Below are 24,021 nucleotides of genomic sequence, written 5' to 3'. Positions count from 1 at the left end.
TTCGACTGAATATAAACAGTTAGCGACGTGGGAGATGATGGAACCACCCCAGAATATTAAGCATATTGAGGACAACCGCAACAAAAACGCTGGTGAGCCGGCCTGAAGAATGAAAAAAAATGCAGCATTACGGGATGCTTTGCTACTAGCTATAATAAAGACGCCTCAGCTCACAAACAACGCTGTTCTTTGTCGGAACAAAGTTCTTTCGGCCAATGTCACGCAGCCGCTGCTTCCTGCGCAAGCTATCACGCTTTCGTTGTGGTGTCATAAAAACGGCATAATCATCTTCAGGCTTCTTGCTGCAGTTATATGCGCAACAGCCTGGCATAGCGCTAGCACATAGAGCAGGAAACACAGCGTAAGTACAACGTTCAAGCCAGCGGTGCTCAGGAGGAAAATGGCGCGAACGATAAAGAAAAACAAGGAAAACTCAAGATCCGCGCGTTTCCAAGGGCAACGGCAGGGAGAGTAATCGTCCTGCAAAAAAAGCGGGGCCAAACTGGTTGCCGCGGGGGAACGCGTAAAGGGCGAGGAGGTCGCGCGTCGTCGGCAGAGTTCAAAGAGTGTCACTACTTTTCAATTATCAAGGGACTTACAGAAACACAGACAGCCATCTATTTATCGAAATTGACATCAGAAATTGAGTTTTCTCATCGTGTTCGGCCACAGCAGGGGAAACGGAGCTTCAGACAACGATATTTTGCTGGCTCGTACACTCTTAAACAAATTTACACCTTTTGGGGCTTATCCTGCCACACAACTATAATAGTCGGATCGATTGTCGGATCAATTCTCATAATGGTAATTACGGAGAGGGGTTATAAGGGTCTGATAAAATTCGATAAGGTTGATAAGGACCGGTGAGAGTTGTTAGGGTGGGATCACGTCAGATAAGTTTGATATTGACTGATAAGGGTTGATAAGCTTTATAGTCGTCGGGCGAAATTTCATAGCATTGGTAATGACACCGGGCTGCATGGAGATGAGCAAGTGTCACAATGCTCAGGCATGCTTTTAGACAACTCCGACAAGAGTTTCTGCATCAATTTTTAAGGCGTAACCCTCAGATATCTGTTTGGTGGTCGCGTTATGAGGTGCAGAAAATATCACGTGACGCAAGAAAGGCCAGAAACGAACCAAAGCATATCCAGCCATGTATGAGAGATGATTTATGATTAGCAAACTTAATTAGTTATCAATAAGGATTTTGATTAGTGTGTATTAAGGTGTATTAAGAACGATTAAGGTGGATTAGCGTGAGTTATGGTGGATTAGGTTTATTTAAAATGGATGAAGGAGGATTAAGGTGGCTAGGGTGGAGTAAGGTAGATTAGGGGAATAAGGTGAATCAGGGTATATTAAGAGGGATTAAGGTGAATTACAGTAGGTTTTACAAGGAATTCGCCTTCACGCCTCTTGGACGATAGTTAAGGACACCTGGAATTTTTTTAACAAGCACATTTCACTTGAGACACGAGCAACGCCCAGTCAGCTCGGCTTCAAAACGGCAAAGACGCAAGCGGACGCCTGCTCACACCCAGCTCCATCGGCGCTGCAGCGGAGCGAGGGTAGAGTCCTACGTTCGGCTTCTGGCGTGAGCGTTGTGCGCACGTTCACTGTTGTTCCCGCTGGGCATCTGTGTGCAAACTCATAAGACTCGCTGGTCTTAGCGGAGTAGACCGTTAGCGGTCTGCGAAAACGGTCTAATTTTCGTTTTAGGCTTAGTCTCCATTCCGCTGGCCCCTTGCATACACGACCAGCAGATCACCAGAAATGCCATTTGTGCTTATAGTACGCGTGCGTGCAACGCTGATGCCAGCAGTAGCGGGTAGAGCTAGCTAAACGCTGTCGCCGCTCAATCACTAATCCGGTTTAGCGTAGCGTTGCCGGTGCGTCTACTTCGCTTCGCCGTTTTCTCAGCCAAGCGATCTACGTGTCTCTGGAGATAAGTCTAACCTCCGCGAGCAACGGGCGCATGCGGCGTCGATAGCAGGACAGCGCGATGGTAGCACCCCAGCGGCGACGGCCTGACTTCGCCTCGGCCATACGTGCAACTCCTACTGGAATATTATTAATGCAAGGCAATTGCCACATTTCACAAGATATAATATAAACGAAAATCTAGGGACCCTCGCCTTTCAGAGACAGGGTTGCAATTGTTGACGTTCTTTTAGAGGCTTTACACGGTTTCTATTCCACGTTCCTTCTGTTCTTCGTTACAGTGTGATGACCAACACGCTCGACGAATACTACGTCCGTCCTTATTACCATGGGGTGTGCTACTTCAGCGGTTGTATCACATTCCTTATCATGGAAGGCTTCAAGAAGAAGAAAATTAGCAAGGTACGTGCAGAAACATTTCTGTTTGTTCATACATGTATCTAGCCGTTTTCCAGCCTACAGCTTAGTCACTGGGTAGGCAGAGGATGAATCTGGGTGAGAGGGTTAGAAACCAACCATGAAACCAACTTGGGTCATTGTGTATGTGACAATGCTTAAATGCGTGATGCTATTCAACAAACCCTTTTACCCGACATGGGTCACTGTAGACGCGCGACTGGGTAGGTGCCGTTGTTCGAAGAAACACATTGATGCCGACTTGAAATACTGGGCATGTATGATTTGATGCGAACTTGGGTCACTGGATTTGTGCAAGTATGCGTGTGTCGCTCTTTGATAAACGTTTTTGACTGCAACTTGAATAACTGCGAGTATGTTCCACTGGGAATGCGCCACTCTACAATGAAGAAAATTAGCCCTAAATTTTCCGATATGGAGCGGAATTTACCTCACGTCGCGAGGTTTTATCAAGGACAGAAACCATACTGCATTAGCAGGCTGCGCCACAAATGCTCCGGATCTGTGCCACGTTTCAAGTGACGCCTTTCACAACAACGCTTTACCGAGCTGCGCCGGTAACGTTACCGAGCTCGGAACGTGTGTTCCGCTCTTCAATGAACCTCTCGCCAACTTGGCTCCCTGAGCATGTGCCACTGAGTGAGTGGCAGGCGCTGCAACAATTCTGAGCGTTCGCGTGGATTCTCAGCGTTCGCTGGCAACGGTACGCCACGGTGCCAGTCTTGGATGCTATGCGCGGGCTTCTCTGCAGTGCTTGACCGAGCTGGCCCCCTTCACTCCGGGATGGACACGCGTGACTCCCTCCTTACCTTCCATGACATCTCCCTTCATTACACCAACTCTAGCTTATCCCTCCCTCCCCCTCATAAATCCCTGCCTAAGCTCCAACAGACGACAGGGTGCCATTTACAGGCCCACAATTTCCTCTCTCCTGCGCGACTTGCCCTTATTCACCCCGGTGCCTTCTCACCCGAACGCACGCTCTGCAAACACCCACAAGCAGACTATGCTCATATTCTCTATTCATGCCCGAAACACGTTCCCCCTGCCTCTTGGCATGTATCTAGTCCGCAGCTGGGGAAGGCTGCTTTGGACAGCTCGGAGCCGGATGTCCAGCTACGGCTAACGATCTGGGCAGCGGAAGTCGCCGCCAGGCATGATCTGGTGGCCACGACCGGCACCCTGAAGGCCACCCACGGAACGGCGGCATTTCAATTTTCTTTACAGTGTTTTGGCCTTCACGAAATAAAGTTTGTACCACCACCACCATGGGCAGCGCTACTGTACTTGCGGACAACTTTCTGTGGCACTGAAGCTAAAGCTACGGAGGCAAAGTGCGCACAAGTGAGAGTGCTTCTGAAAAGAGTCCCGTGTTTTGATCCACGTTAGCTTAAGCTGGGGAATGGAAACCATAAACATCATATTACCTACAGTTAAATAACATAAAACACACCATTGAGTGCAAACGTTGACTTATTTTGCGGCTTTTTCCTTCGCGCGTAGAGGCAAACGCGAAACTGTCGCACAAGGAAGCTGTGTCGATTCAGCATATGTTCCGAGCAACCAAAAGCACTGTGAGACCCTAGCGGACTACTTGGGGTGGAAATACATGTCCAAAAACTCAGCCCGCGTAGCTTTCCTCCCATTGCCGCAGAAAAGGTGTCCGCGATAATAGATGGCGCAATGTGTTCAGAAAAGCGCGAGAAAAAAACCTATATCAATTCTATAATAAACGCGTTACCGTCGAAAGTCAACGTGGGATGGGCTCTGCCGATTTCTTTTTCTGAATATTCTTTCAAACGCTAGCATACTATTGTAAATGTGTGGACTCGTGCAACTGCTAGCAGAACCACCTTCATCAGACATCAGCGATTCCGTCTTCTCCGAACTCATCGACAGTGGTATTTCCCCATGTTGAATACCACATTTATTTGCTTGCCTGCGTTTTCCTACACTAACTGGGCTCGCCCATGGTGGTGGAATGGTAAAGCCAACGGTTACAACTTTTTATTGCGACAACAATAATGTGGACACTCCGGGCCAATGCCCACCGTCGTCGCCGTCATTGGCGACGGCGGAATTTGGCCTGAAGTATCCGTATAATTGATCCCGTAATAAAATCTTGCAACCGGCAAAGGGTGGGTGCAACCGGTGTCTGCTCTTGAACTTCAGCTGCGGTGTCTGAACGTGACTGCATGCGTCCTACCTTGGAAGCAAACTGCGGTGGATTGGATGGCTAACCAATCTGCGATAGCTGAGGGATGAGGCATTGCTGATGGCTTCGTATGCGCTGTGTTACGCGGCACGAAGTTTATGCCGAAGCAAGAGGCAGCACGAAGAAGAACTGGCTCGCTGCTGCTACCTATCTTTATCCCGCCAGCGTTCTGAAGCGAGTGTCCGCGGTCATCCAGTGAGATGTATTCGTGTTTTTGTGTGTGCGCGTGACAACGTGATTGTTAATTCAGCAAGTAAGCGAATGTTCGCAGCAGCTTCTGTAGCTTATGATTTCACAATTACGCATAACACAAAAGTGCTGCGTTTACTCAGATTTAGCTGCACATTAAAACACCCCAGGTGGTCCAAATTTCCGGCGTCCGTCACTACGGCGTGCTTCATAATCCGATTGTTGTTTTGGGACTTACAGCTCATAATTCTACCAACACTTCTGCTGTGATGCGATGTGCCATGTGAGGCAATGACAATGCTTAAACTTTTTATAGGCTATAAAAAACGGTGCACAACAACGCCTTAAGGCAACGCCACTCTCTGTATGTTCTGTCAACAACGCAGAAAAACAGCAGTAGTACCCGCAAGGTAACATTTACAATCAGCTCAACACTCTCGTATTGCACGGAACGCTGAAGAAATGAAACATTCGCACTTACCATATACCGCCAATCAAAGCAAACAGCACAGAGAGTTTTGCTTACATCGATTCCCACAGTGCGTGGGATACGCATGATTTTCTAGACTGTGAAGTTATATGCTTTAACGTTCACACTCATTAACGGAATAGATATATTCGAAGTAGGAAAAAGCGCCTGTCCTGTCCCCAGTACATTTGATAAAAACGGCTTCCATCCAATGGATGTTGCATGATTGCCGACATCCGTAGGAATGTAGTCGCCCGAAGGGGCTACAATGGATAGTGATTTCAGAAAATTGACGAACGGCAAGAAGGCAGAAGCTTTCAGGCGGCCTCAGGAAAATAAAATGACTTTTTGAGTAGCGTGGTCAGAGGGCCATGCTAATGTTCCAACGTCTGTCAAAAATCCTCGAAAAATTGGACAGAGGCTGACAAAGATGAGGGTATCTTGAAAAGGTGGAACCGATGACAATATCAGGATAGCACTAAATGAAATATGAACATAACGTACTTTGACAGGACTGCTAAATTTTGGAACAAATAAGTTAGCTGTTGAAAGAGTTCAATTGAAACCCGATATGGTAGGAAATAGGGCGAGAAGGTCGGTAAGTATTGAAAAGATCTCTAGTAGGTCCTTTGGCCCACGCCAGCGCCCGGCAACTAGCGGATGAATAGACACATAAGCGAGATGCTTAGTCGTCAGTCTTTGAGGGACAGTCATTACAGTGTGAGGCATGGGTCTGAAATTCGGGACGCTGACTCCATCACATTAATCACGATGCACTCTACGGTGTTATTCTTCGAAGGCTGATACCGATTTCCGTGCAGTCAGAATGCGAACAAATTGAATCATGCGCCGACTGTGACCCTCCTCGAACGGCCAAGATTCCTTAATGATATCCTCTACAGGCGCGCAACTCTTGAATACAAGTAACTGTGGGAATTTGGGTGTAATGCCTTTCAGTACGAGGACAGCCTTTCTTGCATTCCATACCTTCTAGCCTGCATTGCGGCTATATTATAAAGACAGAACGGCAACGTGACACAAAATATGGAGAACAGACACATCCTGTATGTATTAATGCACAATAATAAATAATGGTCATCTTTCACGCACGTGAATAGCCGTAACAGGGCAGTGCTTTGACTACTAAATGCAGGTACTGTAGATGAAACGCCCGAATGTGTATTTGGCCCAGCGACCACAAAGTGTTACATGATATTGTGAGCAGCTTCGTCCATAGCATGCTAAGGGAGAGGACAGAGAAAGTTCGCGCGATTATTACGTCATACCTTTTGCCCCAAGGTGCAGAACAAACTTGTTCATGTGCCCATCCTAATACTTAAGCACATCTTTTCTCAATGTACCGCTGCTGCAGTAGCCCATCAATGCGGAAAGCAAAACCGCCAGGCCAATAATAGGCGGTGGGGGTTACCTTATCGAAAGCGATGGGTGCAAATTAAAAGCCATCCACGACGGCGTCTCCGTAGACGCTGCGCGACGTGAGAAAGCTGTAGCTCGGGACTCCTATCTAAATACGTGGAAATTGATAAATCGTTTTTCTCGGCAACCACAGCACCAAATCTTATGAGGTTAGTTGCATTTAAAACAAAAAATAAATATGGTTAATTTTGATAGCAAATTTTTGATTTCGGTAGTCAATATTTTTAAGGTTGTCAAAAATTGCGGAGAGAAGGAAGAAGAAGTCGACTAGTGCGGACGCTTTGACATCGGCTCCAGCTTTCATCAATGTTTTCGAGTGGGTCTCCCTGCGCAACCGGGCGAGTTATGCCTTAATCGACGTGGCACGTCAAGAGGACTCTGCCGATACCGGATTTTCGTCGGTGGGAGGACATTTTGCCGTTCTGCGAGTGTTTGAAACACGGCGAGGGTAGGCTTAGGCCTACTCCCGCGCATGTGGGACTTTGAATCCAGGATGGACGTTGTGGAAGGAGAAGAGATTACGCAAGAAGAGGCATGCGACGCGGGATGGAAGGTGGCGTACGGCCGCCGGCCCGGCAGGCGCAGGGAAGAATATTCTTCGGGTCAAGACGGAGGAAATACAAGTGGCAGACGGAGGGACGGCGGCCGCACCGCCGCACCACGCGACGCGATACGACGCGTCACGGCTGCTTCCAGGCTGCCTCGACTGCCGAGGGACACTTTTCGCATTATTGTCAGACCACGCGACGGCCTGAATGTCAACAAGGTCAGTAAAATACGCTTTGAGCAAGCCTTGGCCATGGCGGCATCCTTGGCTCCGGCCGCAATCGAAGAGGACACGATGTGTCCCAATGGAGTTCAGAACATTTTTGCCGTGTGTACTCCTCACGAGAAAAACGCGGACGCGTACGCCCGAGTGCAGCAAATCAGGCTGGGTGAAGGCACGTTTGGGGTGGCGGCATACCTGGCCCCACCCGAGAATACGTGTAGAGGAGTCATAAGAGGAGTCGACGTGGAAGTCAACGAGGCTCAACTCAGAGCGAGAATTGTAAATTATCGGAATCCGGGCGCTTTGGAGGCCAGGCAGATCAAGAACACTACAGCGGTGGTGGTACTTTTCGAGGGAATGAGGGTGCCCAACTACGTGGCATGCGGCGCGAGCATGTTTCGCTGCACGCTGTACCGACGCCACACGGAAGTCTGCTACGGTTGCGGAGGACTGGGACACCGGGCTGACGTGTGTCCCAACCCTGGAAGCAAGTGGTGTCGCACCTGCGGAAAACGATCGCCGGCGGAAGATCACCAGTGCGATCCGCAATGCACTTTGTGCGGTGGCCCGCACCCCACAGCGGCCAAAGAGTGTAGGAACAAATTTCAAGTTCCATATATTGTCAGAAGAAGACGGCGGCAGCGGCGTCGACGCGCCGAGCAGCTGAAGCTGGGAACCGACGTCATCACGGCGGGCGGCAGGAGCCGCTCGCGTACGCCAGCTGTGCAGGAGCGCAGCACCGAAAGAAGCCGCTCTCGCACGCCAGCTGCGCAGAAGCGCGGTGCAATCAGGCAGCGCTCCAGATCAAGAGGGCGCTCGGTGTCCAGCGTGCGGATCCAGGAGGAGCCTACCTGGGCAGATTGTGTCAAAGGGAAGAAGAAGAAGGAGCTACAGAGACCCACGGAGGTAACGCGGTCGGCTTCGCCAGAGCATGGTAGTAGGTCGCACGTGGACGCATTACTTAAGGAAGTTAAGGATCTTAGAGAGGAGGTACGCCGACTCAAAGCCGCCAAGGCAAACCCAAAGTCCTTTGAAATAGAGGCGTGCGACCAGACGCCACAGGTAGTCGAACATATACCCCGCGTAGGGCTCACTAAAGCAAAGCGCAAGGCCCCCTTCCTAACGACGAGAGCGACTCGGAAACGTCTGAGGGAGAGGTCCAGCAAAGAAAGATGTTGGAGGAACTACTTAGGATAAGTAGAGAAAATCAGGAAAGCGTAAAGCTTTTGGTCCAAAGAGGGACCGTACTAGAAAAAAAGGCGGCGATTAAGGCCAAAGCCAAGGTCCGAGCGCAAAGCAAGGCAGTGAATCACTCCGAGGTTGCTCCGGCGGTGGAGCAAGGTATGTTGTTGTAGCATCATGGCGGGCGCTCACAAAGAGCTGGTAATATGGCAGTGGAACTGCGCTAGTTTTCAAAGGCGCAAGGCTCCGCTACGGCAATTTTTGGCGAATGAGGTGGAAAAACCGCAGATTTTGTTATTACAGGAAACACTATGTGACGACCCTACCCTTTCTGGCTTCAACACTGTGTCGGTCAGGAACGAGCGAGGCAGAGGACTAGCTACGATGATAAAAAAAAATCTAGCCTTTATTGAACATCCAATCCAGTCTGGACGGGGTAAGATGGAGGCCCTTTTCGTGGAGGTTATACCGCACGGGCGTCTCAAGCCGAGCGTCTTTGTGCTTAATGTCTATAGCCCGCCGTCGGACCAGAGACAGACGTTTAACTCCCTGCTTAGGAAGGCGACTTCGATAGCCAAACACTCTCCTCTGATAGTTGCTGGGGACTTTAACGCCCCTCATAATGCGTGGGGCTACGTCAGACGGACTGTAAAAAGAGAGAACCTGGCGAGGATCCTGGATGATCTTGCGTTTTCGGTAATCACGGACCCAGGGTTCCCCACTAGGCTGGGCACGTCAGTTGCGCGAGACACAACGCCTGATTTGGCCTGTGTAAGGAACGTAGGTAATGTAACGTGGGCCAATAAGCAGGAGAACCTGGGCAGTGACCACTTCATAGTAGCGGTAACATTGACGGTGGACGCCCGACCGGCCAGGGTATTTCGAGTCACGGACTGGGAGGAGTTCAGGAAACTTAGGAAGGAGCGAACCAGCACATTTTCCTCGTTTGACGAGGCTATCGAATCGCTAACAGAGGACGTCGAGAGGGCTACTAAGGTAGTACAAACAGAAGCGGAGGTCCCAAGAATGGATCCGCACCTAGCGCATCTGTTGGAGGCGAAATCGTCAATTCTGATGAGGTGGAAAACACAAAGGTTAAATCGTAGGCTGAGGAAAAAGGTTGCGGAGCTTAATAGAGAGATTGAGAGATATTGTGCGGAGCTCAATGGGCTACAATGGGACGAGGTCTGCGCGGCAGTAGACGGGTCCATGCGCTCAGGAGGGAAGTGGAACCTCCTCAAGCACCTCCTGGGTGACGCGCAGACAAAGCATAATCAAAGGCAAACACTTAGTAAAGTCATACACCGGCACAAACAGGAGGGAGGTACTGAAGAGTCACTTTTGAATGCGATCGCGGATAGATACCTTCCTATAGGGCCGACGCAGGAAGAGGATTATCCGCAGATCGAGTGCGCGACGGTAGAGGAACTGGACGCGCCTTTCACAGAATCAGAGATCAGGGCGATGATCTACAATTTAAACAGCAGATCGGCTCCGGGTCCGGATAAAGTTTCTAACAGGCTATTACGAAACCTGGACGATAAAGCAGTGGAACTACTTACTAAGGAGGTCAACAGGGTATGGGAGACAGGACAGGTGCCTGACGGATGGAGGTCGGCTGTAGTGACACTCATCCCTAAACCAGGAAAACCTCTTCATTTGGACAACATGAGGCCAATATCACTAACCTCGTGCATAGGCAAGGTAGCGGAGCACGCGATCTTGAACAGGGTTTCCGGGTACATAGAGCGCAAAAACCTCTTCCCACATAATATGGTTGGTTTTCGGCCCGGCCTATCGACGCTGGAGGTTATGCTAATGCTAAGGAAGCAAATCTTTGATAGCGGCACCCGGGACGTGAGAGGGATTCTCGCCCTGGATCTCACTAAGGCGTTCGACACAGTGTTTCATAGATACATTCTGCAAGCCACGGCCGGGATAGGCCTGGGAGTCAAATTCGAGGCCTTCGTCAGGTCCTTTCTCATGAATAGAACTGCTACTATTCAGGTGGGGCAGATTCGGTCGAGAGTGTACGAATTGGGAGCTCGGGGTACCCCTCAGGGATCAGTCATCTCGCCACTGCTCTTCAATATAGTCATGAAGGGTCTATCAGATAGGCTGGGCGGCCTCCAGGGCATAGATCACGCACTTTACGCAGATGACATCACGATCTGGTGCCCAAGGGGCTCCCTAGCTGAAATGGAGCAAGCTCTACAAGCGGCCTTGGACGAGACGGAGGCTTACCTCGCGGACACAGGTCTCAAGCTGTCTACGAGTAAATCGGAGCTGTTGCTTTACAGACCCGCAAGGCAAGGGGTTCGGGGTCTGACACCCCTCAACCAGCTACCCGTGGCATTATACGCGAATAATGGGCAGAAAATTCGCAGAGTCGACTCAGTTAAGATCCTAGGCCTGCTCATAGACGCGAGGGGCTGTAATGCCAGAACAATTACCCACGTTACAGCCAAAACAGAGAATATGTTGCGACTAATTGCTAGGGTGTCAAACCGAAAGAAGGGGTTAGGTGAAGACAATCTCCTTCGGATGTACAACGCGTTCCTCATGAGCCATATTAACTATGTGGCGTCGGCTTTAGTGTGGACAAAAACGGAAAAGGCCAAATTAAATACACTCATGCGCAAGAGCATCAAGAAAGTGCTAGGCTTGCCTATTGCCACGAGCTCCGACAGGCTAGATCAACTCGGTATGCACAATAGCATAGACGAGATCATAGAGGCACAGGTCACTGCCCAGGTGGTTAGGCTATCGTCGACCCAAGCTGGCAGGCGAATTCTCGACGAGGTTGGCATGGCTCCTAGGATAATGGAGGACCGGCGTATAACATTGACATGAGAAACGAGGGCAACCTACCTGGTGAGGCCCTTCCCGCGGAACGTACATCCTCAGCATAATGAGGGTAGACGTAAAGCCCGTGCGCGAGCCATATTGAAGAAAGTTAGAGATGACAGAGACTCCGCGCTCTTTGTCGATGCGGCGCAGTACGGGAACAGGAGAGTGTTCGCGCTGTCGGTTGTAGACGGGCGGGGAGTGCTTCGGTCCTCGGCCTCGGTCAGAGCGGCCACCGCGAGTATAGCAGAGCAAATTGCGGTTGCGCTGGCCTTGTGTGATACAGAGCGTTCCTACATTTACACCGACTCGAGAGACGCAATCAGAGCTTTCGAGTCGGGTAACCTCGCACGAGAAGCGGCCTCTATTTTAAAGAAAAGGGCTTACCCCGGTTTTCATTATATCACGTGGTTCCCCGCACACGTGGGGACGAACGTTCTCGAGGGATTCCCAAACCTCAACGAGCTTGCCCACGACCGTGCGCGAGAACTCACGCGCCGCGACGGTCTGGAGGCTCCGGAGGGGCAGGAAGGGCCTCAGCAGAACGATCCACTCCTCACATTTAATGAAATCACTAAACATTACCAACTTGGTCGGATAATTTATCCTCTGCCTTACCCGAAGCTCAGTAGAGGTCAGTCAGCTACACTTAGAATGCTGCAGACGGGATCTTTCCCGTCGCGGGGATTCCTCAGTAGGATGTACTCGGATGAGGACCCTAGTTGTCCCGACTGCACTGAAACCTTTTGCTCATTGGCTCACATGCTCTGGCGATGTCCCACGTTGCCTAACGACTTCCTCTCCAGCGAAGCCGAATGGGAGGAGGCCATCAGAAGTACGGTACTCCGAAAGCAAGCCCAGGCTATCCAGAGGGCCCAGGAAAGAGCGGAGCGTCACGGCGTTCTGTCCTTTACGTGGGCGCGGCCAGCGGCTACAATGGCCACCCGTTAGGAGGTCCTGGTAGCTCCTCAGGATTAAATAAAGTTCGTTGTCTGTCTGTCTGTCTGTCAAAAATTGCATATTTTGTATAACGAAACTATTTATAATTCAGCAATCAAGAACAATATGACAATTTCATCAACTGCACCTAAAAGTACATCTAAAGCGGACGAAATATCTATATTATGCATGACTGTCAAACATACCATTGAGTTGTCAAACATAATTTGTGAGTTGAACATTTGCGAAACTCTCATGAAAAATATAAGAATTTATTTAAGGTATAAATCGGCATAACAAATTTGTCCGCTTTGTATGCTCTCATGGATGCAGTTTATTGAACTGCGATAGCTGTTCTAGGTGCAGAGCTGCGAATTTGTAAGCTTTGTGCATGTATATTTTTCAAGCTTACCAATATTTGAAAATTCCTTTAACACATCCAGAACTAATTCGAAAGTCTCCTCACATTCACTAGAAGCTGATATCTTCTTTCAGGTGCAGCAAATTTGATCAAAATCGGCCGAGTGGTCAAATCATAAAAGCGTTTCAGCGTTTTACATGTATTTCGATAGGCGACATCGCAGCTAGGTCCGAGCTATAGCTGCTGCGAAGTGTTTCCGACGATTATCCTAGCCCGTTTATTTCGCAGCATTAAAAGAAAAAAAAGGAAGCCGTTGTTGCCTCTGAATAGCCGGGAACCAATCACCGCTGGGTTTGCCTCGGCACGACTAAACGTTCTTAGGATGTCAAGTAATTTCCAGGCGCCGAGCGGACAATCTTTATCAAGAACATTGATAATGCCGGCGGAACAAGCTTTTTGGTGAAGTTCAATACATAGGGCTAGCTTTTATTTCTTTTATTTTTGTTTCCTAGACGTTATCACTGCGTCACCACGGGAAGCTTCAAAAGTTCAAAAGAGTGCCGCGTGGTGACACTCTCGCGAACTAAACCCTGATGTGCAGGAAAGCTGAATCCGAACTAGGCAGAGGCAGAACGTTATTGTCGTGCAGAAATCTGTAGCCTGATGACGTCTGGATGTGCACAAGAAGGCACAGCAAGAACAAGTCTTGATGGTAACGCATTGCTCGCTTCGACACAATTCTTGCAGCTTTCACAAATTCCTTTAGGAGGACATAGCAAATTTCTGGAAAGCGTGCCTTTCGTATCAAGTCGTCCAAGCTGTTCTAGTTCACACCCTTCAGCTATTCTTTGTATTTGACTAGGTCAGCTTCGAGTGCTTCTTTTCTTGCCATAACTCGTTTCCTAGAGCGATAACAGGCAGTATTACGCCTTCGCAAAGCTTCAATCTTTTTTTTGACGAAGTCTAGGGAGGTTGTACTCGTGCTTGCTGTTTGCGCTTTCCTTTTCGAATTTTGTGTACCTATAGTGTGTTGGACAACGTATTCCACGCACTGCGTTGATTTTCGAGACTATCAAGGGAAACGGGACCCATTCTTTGCCGCCAAAATCCGGTCGCGTCGACGGAGCCGCATTCTACTTTGATCCTGAGAAATGTGTCCTGTGTCGAATGATCGCGATTAATTTCTTGCGGAAAACGTCAGACATTTGCGTAACGTCAGTAGCATGCTAGGTAGCTGTACGAACGTTCACTACCATGGTGCTGACTTCACGCTGTAGGACGCACTCCGTCACTTTCTTGCCCCCTTTGCACACTGTGTACTCAAGGCTTTCGTCTACAAGAACCGGTGTTGTCGTAGATGCTTTCTTGGGATCGACAACACAGACGCTGCCTCGTCCTTCGACGTTTTGTCGGCTCCAAAGAGTGCCGGGCATGACGTTTTCCCGTTCTGCAACTAACTTCTCTGACAAGCGCACCTCAGGCGAATTAAATTTCGAAGTCCCAATTCGCGCATGCATGTCAGCGATACCAGAATTACCGGGACAGAGTCCGTTACCATGGCTTTCAACACCGCAGATGGCGGTGCTTGTTTCCTCACAGTTCGAAGCACTGGTTCTAGTACTAGCATTACTGACCGCGGGCTCATGGCCTAACGTAGAAGGCGACAGGACATACCGCCTCATTTTTCTCACCATCGCATGCAGCGCGCCGCATTCGTATCTCGAACAACCGAAGTCTCTGTCTTGGCATGCTTCACGCACTTCGTGACAGATCCAGTTGGAGTTCTCTTTTTGCGAACAGAAGTACCTGGGACAGTGCGGAAACATTCACGGTGCGGCGTCTGGCAACAGGACAGACTTTTAGACTTGTGTAGAAGGACTTCGCCATCAAGCTCACCCATAACACTGCCACCTCTCTATCTCACTCTCCGACAAGTGCTTATCGCAAACATAGTGATGAGGCGTGAGTTCTCGATCCTTCCTTGCAAACGCACGAGCTCACAATTTCGTTCGTACCTGGTCACTGGGATCTTTGAACGTAATTTCCCTTGCAGGATATGTAGCCACTGCTGCAGTCAGGCACGACACATATCCGCTGCGCCCTAAAAAAAAGCACGGACGGAAAGGGCTCGCCTTCGTTGAAACGAGGAAAGAGCGCGCGAAGTCTAAGACAGCGCCGCCCCCCTAATTGGGAATGCCCGCGAGACCTCTAATAGAGGCGGAAAGATTGCGAAGAAACATGACAGCTGGCACGTTCAAATTGGGAGTTTTTCCTCACAAGCTCACCTACGCATGCGCTCACATCACATGCGAGCGAGTGAACTGTGGCGGTGTTGGCGGACTTGGTCTGCTCCGGGATTACAACTAGTAACTCGTTTCAAGCGCAGCACGGCATGTAATAAAGACAGTATTCATCATTAGCTGCGTGTAAAATGTCCGCCACTTCTTTATGGATGTTACAGAATGAAATCTGAGAAAACTTAGAATACAAGGTACGATATCGCGATTTTTGTGTGTCGGGTCCCCATAGCATGTAAACGATGGCAACGCGCCAGATGCGTCCTCAGTCGTGCTGCGGCGAAAACAGCTATTTATCCTCGCCGAAGAGTGCTTTATGGCGCCGCCCATGCGCGCTGTCATGGCCTTGCAGATTTATTTCCTCTAATGCTTTTTTCTCCATGCCTGTACCTATGAACTACTGCATGACGTGCCACCTGGCGTGATAATATGCAACTACAATGCAACGTGTCCACATATCGACGCGCATCTCACATCCCGTGTAGTATATGTTTCTGTATATGCTCCCACAGGGAGCACAGTTGCGCATAGGCCCGGATTTTTGTTCCAGCTATGCAGTGAAGCCCCTCCTCGCGCGCGCAGGAGGCAAATGCCGCGCGGTGTTCCATTTGCTTGTTTGCCTGCTTGTCTCGAGCTACACGCGGAAATTGTTCTCAAGCGCTGAGCAAGATGACACTTTTTAATGCAGGCTGCGCTCGAACGAATGGCGTAGACGGAGGGGTGCTAACCTCGCAAAATCTTTAGTTTGTATGTACATATATATGTACACGCACATATACAAACACGCACGAACGTACATATAGGAGTAGGGCCCCCCTCGATCTCTCGAAATAAAATCCTGACTATGACCGTGGCTAGAACAAATCAAAATTTCGCGTGCAAACACGCATTACCTTGCAAAGAAAAACGAAGTGCAATGTTTTCAGCATGCCTATGAATTTTTATCGCGCAGGCCGGAAGGCAAGAAACGTTTTAAAGGGTGTTTAAAAAAACTCACACATGTGGCGGTGAATTATGCGAGCACATTTTGGCTGATAAAGCCAGACGAATAATGATCGTCGCCAAGAGAACTATCGTGCCTGCAGTTATGACAGTGGCCGTTAAGCTGCACTTTCTTTTTTGTACCTCTTCCTTCACAGAATGGAATAGAGGCGGACTTTTTTAATATTGTGGGAAACGCGATGGATGTAGGCGATAACTCGAGTTATTCCCTTGTCCTTTCTTTTTCGATTGCTGCGCTAGGCCAGAACTTGCTTTTTATTTGAATCAGACTCACTGACTCACCGACGGCAGCGACGAGAGCAGGGGAAAAACCTGCAGGGGCTAGATTCGTGACCTAACTGTCCAAATTTTCTGCTCACTGTGGCAACAAATTCTGATTAACAACACTCCATTGCGATAGCCTGCTTCCCAGCTATGTATGGGCGCAGTTCTATGGCAGAAGGTTCTTCCTTGTGCAGGGTCAGCACACATGCTATTTCTTGAAAATTGGCTTGATGTCTAAAAACATTGCAAAACCTTGCATGCAGCTTTTGCGCGGTCTTTCACATCTGAAAGTCCAGGTGATTCCGAAGAAAAAGATGTTAGTAACCGTCCCGGTGGCATTTTCAAGATCATTCATAATTAAGGAGGGTATTACTACAAGGTAGTAGTTAGTGGCTGCGTTCGTGTTCTCTGTGCTGTATATAGTTAAAAGTAGAAATGGAGGCCGTGCCATCTACGGAGCAAAGTGATGCTAACTGGTTACTCTCGCATGTATCCCACTGATTGCCCTCACTTTGCCGACACCTCCGCCCATCTATCTGACTTCGATGCCACAAGACGTACTTCTTAGTGTCGGGTGGTATCAGCTTTTCGCATCTTCCATGCTGAATATCATAAACAAACTTAATATAGTATAAACGAGATACGATCCTAGCGATATTGTCTTATTTATATGTGGGTTGATGATATTTGTAGTTTATATGCAGCGATGTTTACTTCGGAGGCGTCAAATACCTAACAGTTCTTTTTGTCTTCTATTCCGAAGTGTGGTTAAATGACAGTTCTGTGGTCTTCTGTACTGTCGTTTTATTAGTTCCATTTAATTGTTTTCTGTCTGTTTGTATTGAATGGAAGTTTTTCTACTATGCAGTGTGTTGATTCAGAGATTTTTGTGCTTATTTGCGTTTATACAGCATTTAGGCTTAAATTTCCCAAAAATACTTGATTGAAGGTTGATGATATTAAAGAAACAAGAATAGTGCTAGCAAAACTGGCAGACCACTAAGGCGGTAGTACATCCTCGCTGTACGCTGCGCCGAAGACTAGCCATTGTTGACGAACCACTGAAGTTTAAGTCGCGTAAATTATTGTAGCGGTCTGCGAAAATGTATGCCTTCAAAGCCTGTAGCAGCGATCATTAGCTTTTGATCATGGTGACCGCCTACGCACAGAGAGTCGAAGAAAAAGATAAACAAAAGGGCAACAGTCACAGTCGCCTATGTACACCGCCCCAATTTTCGGGATTTGGGCTAAATGATGGCGCCATGTTTTCTTTGCTGTTCCTGCGGAAGACATGCGGAATAGATGTTTAACAATACACTGCCGCACCCCCGCGAAAAGCGTTGAAGGAGTGTGAGACGTGAATATGTAACACTTGGACAACATATAAATATATACGTTTCCTGTCGACGTATTCCAACGTGTAGTCTATCTGTATTAACATACCCGCAGACAACAAGCAAGATATGTGAATATATATGGACATGGGATACTTTCATAGCACGTGCGAATATAGATTACGAGGTGCAAGCAAGCAATCATTATTAAGATCTCCGGACATGAGAGCGATGCCGGGAATGTCGCAGCACCGTCGACTTGAAGATTCTTCTGGTGCTGCCAGTGACAGCATAATTAAAACAAAAGCGACATGGATCGAATTATTGTCTCGCATATAAAGACGACTATATATTTATATAATTGGTTTGGGTCGACAAATTGTTTCTTTTGTTTTACCCAGGGCATGCAGATCGCAGGATGGTGCCTGTCCGTCAGCTGTGGTCTCGCCTCTGTGTTCGCAAAGCTTCCGTGGTACAGAAGCGCAAACCCCACCACGCAAGGCGTAACCCTGATTGCTACATTCTGTGACCGGATCTTCTGGTCCGTCTTTCTCATCTGGATCACTCTCGCGTGTTCTTCGGGACGGGGCGGTAAGTGTGGTCCAAGATTTTCTTTCTTTTTGTTTCTTCAGGCGCATGGTTTATGTCTCTTGTCGAGAAATAGTGGTTTATCTGACGCAACTGATCACCATCACGTTCATGAAAACAGACTCGGAGGCTTAATTGATCTATATACATGAAAATATTGATGATTCAGCCTCCCAAAATGGCATATATTATGAACGAAGTATGCCCCGAAAAATCCGGTGGTCAGGCTAAAGCAACATCGACGCAACCAAGGCACCACTCCAACATGACGTCGCAATAACTACGCCAGAAAGCTTTATCATAACATCTCGCCCGATAGGGGGCAACCAAAAAAGCTCTCTGGATCAGAGGCGCCAATGCACAGGCAAAAAAAAAAAACTATTCTTTCGTGCAAATGTCATAGGTGGTACTGCATGCAGCCTTTGACTGATGACACCCGTTGAAGGCATTGGGGCCTCTGAAGGGGGACTAGAAACCAGCCCGGGCCTAAAAGACAAACTGAAGTTGAAAACAATATGACACAGAAAAATGTCATATGTAAGAACAATATACAATATTATACACTTTATGACTTAATACTACAGAACACAGAGACGACGTTGCCTGCATTTCGAAGTAATTCACGGCCCATCATTTCGTCAAGGCAATAAATTTCTTTGTGTCGTGTTCCAAAATCTAAAATTACGCGTTTAAACGTCACGTCAAATCGTTATTTTATTCCCACCCTAATTTTCATTGAATGCTTTATTCTGCAGCCATACCCTTCTCCATTATATACCGCGCCGCGTTGGCACGATGCACGCTTGCATCGCATGGGCAGCCAGCCTCGACTCTGACACGTACGATGTGGGTCAGCCTTAATAAGTATACAAGCTTTGATAAGACGGCAATCGGATGATGCCTTAGTGAATGAAAATTAACGTACGTCACCATGATACACCCTCATATGTCGCCCTAGCAACAGCTATTATACAGCAATGTCGCCATATGAGGGGCCTAACTGGTGCCACGTGCTGCTTATTATATTCCTCATTAAAAAAAACGCCAATCCTAACAGTGCCATAAAAAAGAATAATTAAATGGTTCGTTTTATTTTCAGTGGTTATAGCGTGTGCTGGAATCGGTCCTCTCGCAGGGTTTGTGTGCAGGTTTCTTTCTTGGGGTGCCTTTGTACCTCTGAGCAAGCTGACATTCGGCGTCTACCTCATCCACTTCCCGTTTGTCCAACTCATGCTGCACGCATCCAGAGAGCGCATATTCTGGTCTCATTTTAACGTGGTAAGTTTACTCGCTTGTACAGCTCACTCTTTACCTTTTGTTGATCGAAGATAAGAAAATGGCGATACAACTTCTCAGGTATCGTATGCTCTTTACTTACGATTAACGCTTACAGGATCGATTGAGGCCAACGGTTCTGTCCTAATATTTTTTTAATGCTTATTACTACGTTTAGGTTGTGCCATTGAAATTAATGTCGATTAGTACATTGTTAACCTCGCTGTGTTAGCGTGCGGCATGTTTTGCGGCCGGCACATGCTGCTGGCTACGGTAAACCTCGCAGTCAGTGCCAATGCGCTCGCACTGGTGAAATGTATGCCTAGTGGTACGGCTTGGGGAAAAGTGCGCTTCGGCATTCCTGTTATGTTATGCATCTTTCAGAAATGACATTGCGTTCCATGAGCCACTATTTGTGGTGGGGGAGTATAGGCGGTGCCTGAGCAGGAGTTCTGGTGGTGTAGTTTTTTCGCAGCCCAGAGTTGTTGGGATTCGTAGCTTCGTATGGCTAAATGATGGACATTTAGCAAAGCTTTAAATACAGCAACGTTACTGCAAGCGATGTTACGCTGTCACATTTATTGAAGAGAAAGTTTAGTGTTTCGATCATTCAGTCAAATTTATTGCAGTGAGCTCAAATAGGCATCTGATGCTAGAACGCCAAAATCAAAATCTTCTAGGAGGGGTTTTTACGCGCACACGCACACGCGCACAGGCACACACACACACACACACACACAAACACACACACACACACACACACACACACACACACACACACACACACACACACACACACACACACACACACACACACACACACACACACACACGCACACACACATGGGGCTTTTTGACATCGATCCTCCAGCGAAACTCAATGGGTAGCACTTTTCAAAACGATAGTTGAAAAAGAACGCTCGAATTTCAAAACCTTTAGCTGTAACATCGAGAGTCCGCCCGCGCGTTTGAAAAAGACTACGTTTCACATGAACTACCTTGGAGCGTGATAAGATATTAGTGACTGTGTTTTTCGATGGGTTGCGCTGGCCTCCACTTACTCGAGTTGAAGGGAATAGTGGAGGTACGTTCTAAAATACGTGGGTAAGTGTAGCTCTGGCCGGGGAAAATGGAATGAAATGTGGTGTTTTGGTAGCTTATATTGGCAAAACCGTGGCCAGTGGTCTAAATTAATTTGTTGACACTATAGTAAGGGATTGGATGAAGCGTGATGAGAAATTGCACGTTGATGTTTATTGGCGCAAGGGCCAGGTATGGCCGAAGAGTGCCATGCCGTGCTCACTTTGACGTGTGCGCTAAACTTGCGAAAGTCCCATATAATGAAAAATTCCGCATGCATTCTAAGAACTTATGATGATTTCAGTACAATTCTGATGAAAGCTAGGTAAACATTACAGGGAATCCAAATAAATTACGCATAAAGTAAACATAAAGCCCGCAAAAACTGCACGGAATTACTGAGGTGCATACCAAAGATTTGAGTAGGCAAACTTCCTGAGCGCACATCTGAGGGGAATTTTCACATATTATATACATTAATAATGAACATCCTTTTGTCAAACTGTTTGGTCAACTAGATACTGACACATGTACTTTATATTTTTTGGGTGACCGTTTTTCACCACCTAACAAATATTTTCGCACAGCGCAGGACGCACCTGCATGTCTTCGAAGTTTCTCGAATGTTATGGGTAGTTCTATCCACTGTCTGTTGTCACCGAACCTTGTGGAATCTGATTTCTTGTATGCGCGACGAGAATGTTGTGGAACTTTCTGAAAGACACGCAGGCAACACCGATTACCCTGGAAACTTCCATGATTGGTGTATAAAAGACGACGCGCTTGACCAGCAGATCAGATTTCGACGACCGCCGACCGTGTTTGCTGCTCTTTCTGCGCTTTGAGTGTAACCTGCTTTTGTGGGTGCAAGTTCGCCCAATAAAACGCTACCTTCGGCATTCGCAGTTTTCCTTTCTTCACCGCCACTAGTACGTGACGATATGCTCGAATAAGTTCAGCGTGTGGTACCCTTTAGGTTACCAAATTCTCAAAAAGTAACGACGTTCCTGTATGTGGTTTTTCTCACGTTTACTTCGGCGGAAGAAAAAATACTAATGTGTGAAGAACAAAACTTGCATTGCAACCACAATGAGCATTTACATAAATGATCGTTATTATCCTAATAAACATTTGATTAGTACTGTACTTTTACGAATACGCTCGTGTGTGCACTAATCATTCCGCACATTTTCGGTTTTGATGATATCGCTCGCAAGCGATTACGTGTTTCGTTTTTCGTTAATATATTTAGAGCAGTTCTTTTTTTTTGGCTAACGTGCTTCACAATATTGTCGTGTATCTATACCACGCGCTAAACGGGCCTCTTTTTCTTTTTGCAGATCACATTGTGGTTCGCAACGCTCGTTTGGTGCTTTCTGCTGGCCTACGTTGCGTTCTTGGCCTGCGAGGCGCCATCAACAGCGCTGTGTAGGCTCATCTTCAGCTGGCCGACTGGAAAGGCTCGATCACAGCCCGATAAAAACGCTCAAATAGCAAAGAAGATACCGGAATTGCGCATTTCTTCTATGCTATAAGATTGCGACGGAAATCTTCCCTGTACGCAAGAAGACCATTTCTAGGAAGCAGTTCGTTGACTTTCACTGCAATGCACCAAAGCTGCGTGTTTTGTAGCGGAGTGCTGCAAAATAGGAGCTTGCATTTGTTCATGCAGTAATGGCACTCGGTGCGTGTAAGCCTGAAAATGCATACATATCGTCTGCACTAATTATTTACAGGGGTCGAACAAGGAATGCTACAGGAGTCAACTTTTGTAGAAAGGGACGTATATTAGAGAACGCAAAAGCATATGCAGCCCTGAGGAAGAGAAGTACCCTTGACAAAGAAGGCTGGCCGCAGCGGCATTCTTTATTCGTAAACTGTTAATCACTTCAAGCCTCCGTCTAGCTTGTGAAGTGATTTCTTGTTTACGCGTGCTCTGTAGCAGCTCAGCTCCTTGGAAAAGTTGTTATAAAAATTCGGTCTTATTTCTATCGAGATTTTCGTGTCGGTGATATACTTAGGGGGGAGGGAATATTATGTATAACTTTTTTTCTAGGGATCTACAACGCGTCGTGCAGCTAAACACGAGGTATTGGCATTGATTCCTGCTCGGGGCTGCCGCTTTATGAAGGTGCCCAAGTGTAAAGTGTCTCACGTACTGCACCTAAGATGACGTCGAGGCACAACCTGTGTTTGGTTCGAAGTCAAGGCCCTTCAACAAAGGGTCTCTGGAGCGCGAGTGTCAAATGCTCATAATTAGTGAAAGGAACGACAAAGAATCTTATAATCCAATAGAGCATTCTGCAACCACAAATCAAACTGGCGAAAAGCTTCTGGTTCCAAGAGCGACTACAGGTAGACAAAGGAAATTATATCCGTGATTACAAGGTAAAATAGGTGACACACCCTGCCAAGAATTAACGGGTTCAGCGCAGGCAGAAGGCGACAAAGCACACTTGGACATCTTAACACGATGGCAATCGCTGCATAATTCGTTGTGTCTGCTGCTGAAAGAGGTGCTTCGTATCGAATATTGAAGAAAGTGTACGCTTAATAGCTCAAAGAACAATAAAATCGGATGGCACCGCTGCTTCTATATCACTGTAAGAACGTTACAGAACAACGAGATTCGCATATCGCTACTGCGGCAGCCACGACGCATGGCCAAGCGTACGCGTATACAAAGCAGCAGCTGCTTATGCACAGAAGCTACCAAAGATGGAAGGAAATCTGTCCACATTGCAACATTTGATAGTGCGGCAGGCTTTGCCAAATCGCTTCTTCTTAATGGCAACAATATGTTCCATGTTGATTAATGCACATTGTTTCATGTACCATTGTTGAAGAGTTTTTTCGGCTAGGGATATTGCCGAGTGACAAGGTAAATAAAGCAATCCAGTATGCAGGGCCGCGGAAAGCTTCATACGAGGTAAATAGTCCGACGTAACATAACCTTGATGGTCCTTCTGAAGCTTTTCTTCCTTTCCCCTGATAGCCTTCTGGCTAACTCCTCAATGTTCCCTTCATACAGGACAAAGAAGATTGCTACGCACCACCATTAATTCATTGATAGCGTTCCGGATAATGCACGCACCAAGAAACCGTCTTTGTATCACGCTATTTTCAGTCACAAAGCATGCAAGTTTGCGCATCTTTGTTCTGCGTAATTAAACAATAAACCGCGACATAATACCTCTATGTCGCCGCTGGTATCGGCTGCTGTGCAAACCCATTGCCTACGCTGCACTATAGCACTTCAGTGCTTACGCAAGCAGGATTGTGAAAAGTCTACCTCTTGAGAATAAACCAATACTAAAGAACATAGCCGCCTCATGGTCATTTTTTTGCACAAATACAAATGCTTTCAGAAGAGTGCAAGATGTGATGATTGTCTTAACACAGTAGGTGCTAC

At 47.6% G+C, this 24,021-nt stretch overlaps 1 protein-coding gene across 1 annotated transcript; it reads left to right on the top strand.

The window, feature by feature from the left end:
• Positions 1-1,701: 1,701 nt before the first annotated feature.
• On the top strand, positions 1,702-23,331 carry LOC142574080 (nose resistant to fluoxetine protein 6-like). Its single transcript, XM_075683250.1, has 4 exons — positions 1,702-2,346; positions 18,068-18,257; positions 19,390-19,532; positions 21,950-23,331. The coding sequence occupies exons 1-4, from the start codon at positions 2,230-2,232 to the stop codon at positions 22,142-22,144; spliced, it is 645 nt and encodes a 214-aa protein (XP_075539365.1). The 5' UTR covers positions 1,702-2,229; the 3' UTR covers positions 22,145-23,331.
• Positions 23,332-24,021: the final 690 nt, after the last annotated feature.

The sequence above is a fragment of the Dermacentor variabilis genome, chromosome 3 (assembly GCF_050947875.1).
Source record: "Dermacentor variabilis isolate Ectoservices chromosome 3, ASM5094787v1, whole genome shotgun sequence".
Lineage (NCBI taxonomy): Eukaryota > Metazoa > Arthropoda > Arachnida > Ixodida > Ixodidae > Dermacentor > Dermacentor variabilis.
This window is presented reverse-complemented; position numbering and strand designations above follow the sequence as displayed.

Coding starts and splice junctions, on each gene's coding strand:
- LOC142574080 (XM_075683250.1), top strand. CDS start 2,230: ATGACCAACACGCTCGACGAATACTACGTCCGTCCTTATTACCATGGG. Junction 2,347..18,067: donor AGAAGAAGAAAATTAGCAAG/GTACGTGCAGAA, acceptor TGTTTTACCCAG/GGCATGCAGATCGCAGGATG. Junction 18,258..19,389: donor GTGTTCTTCGGGACGGGGCG/GTAAGTGTGGTC, acceptor GTCCTCTCGCAG/GGTTTGTGTGCAGGTTTCTT.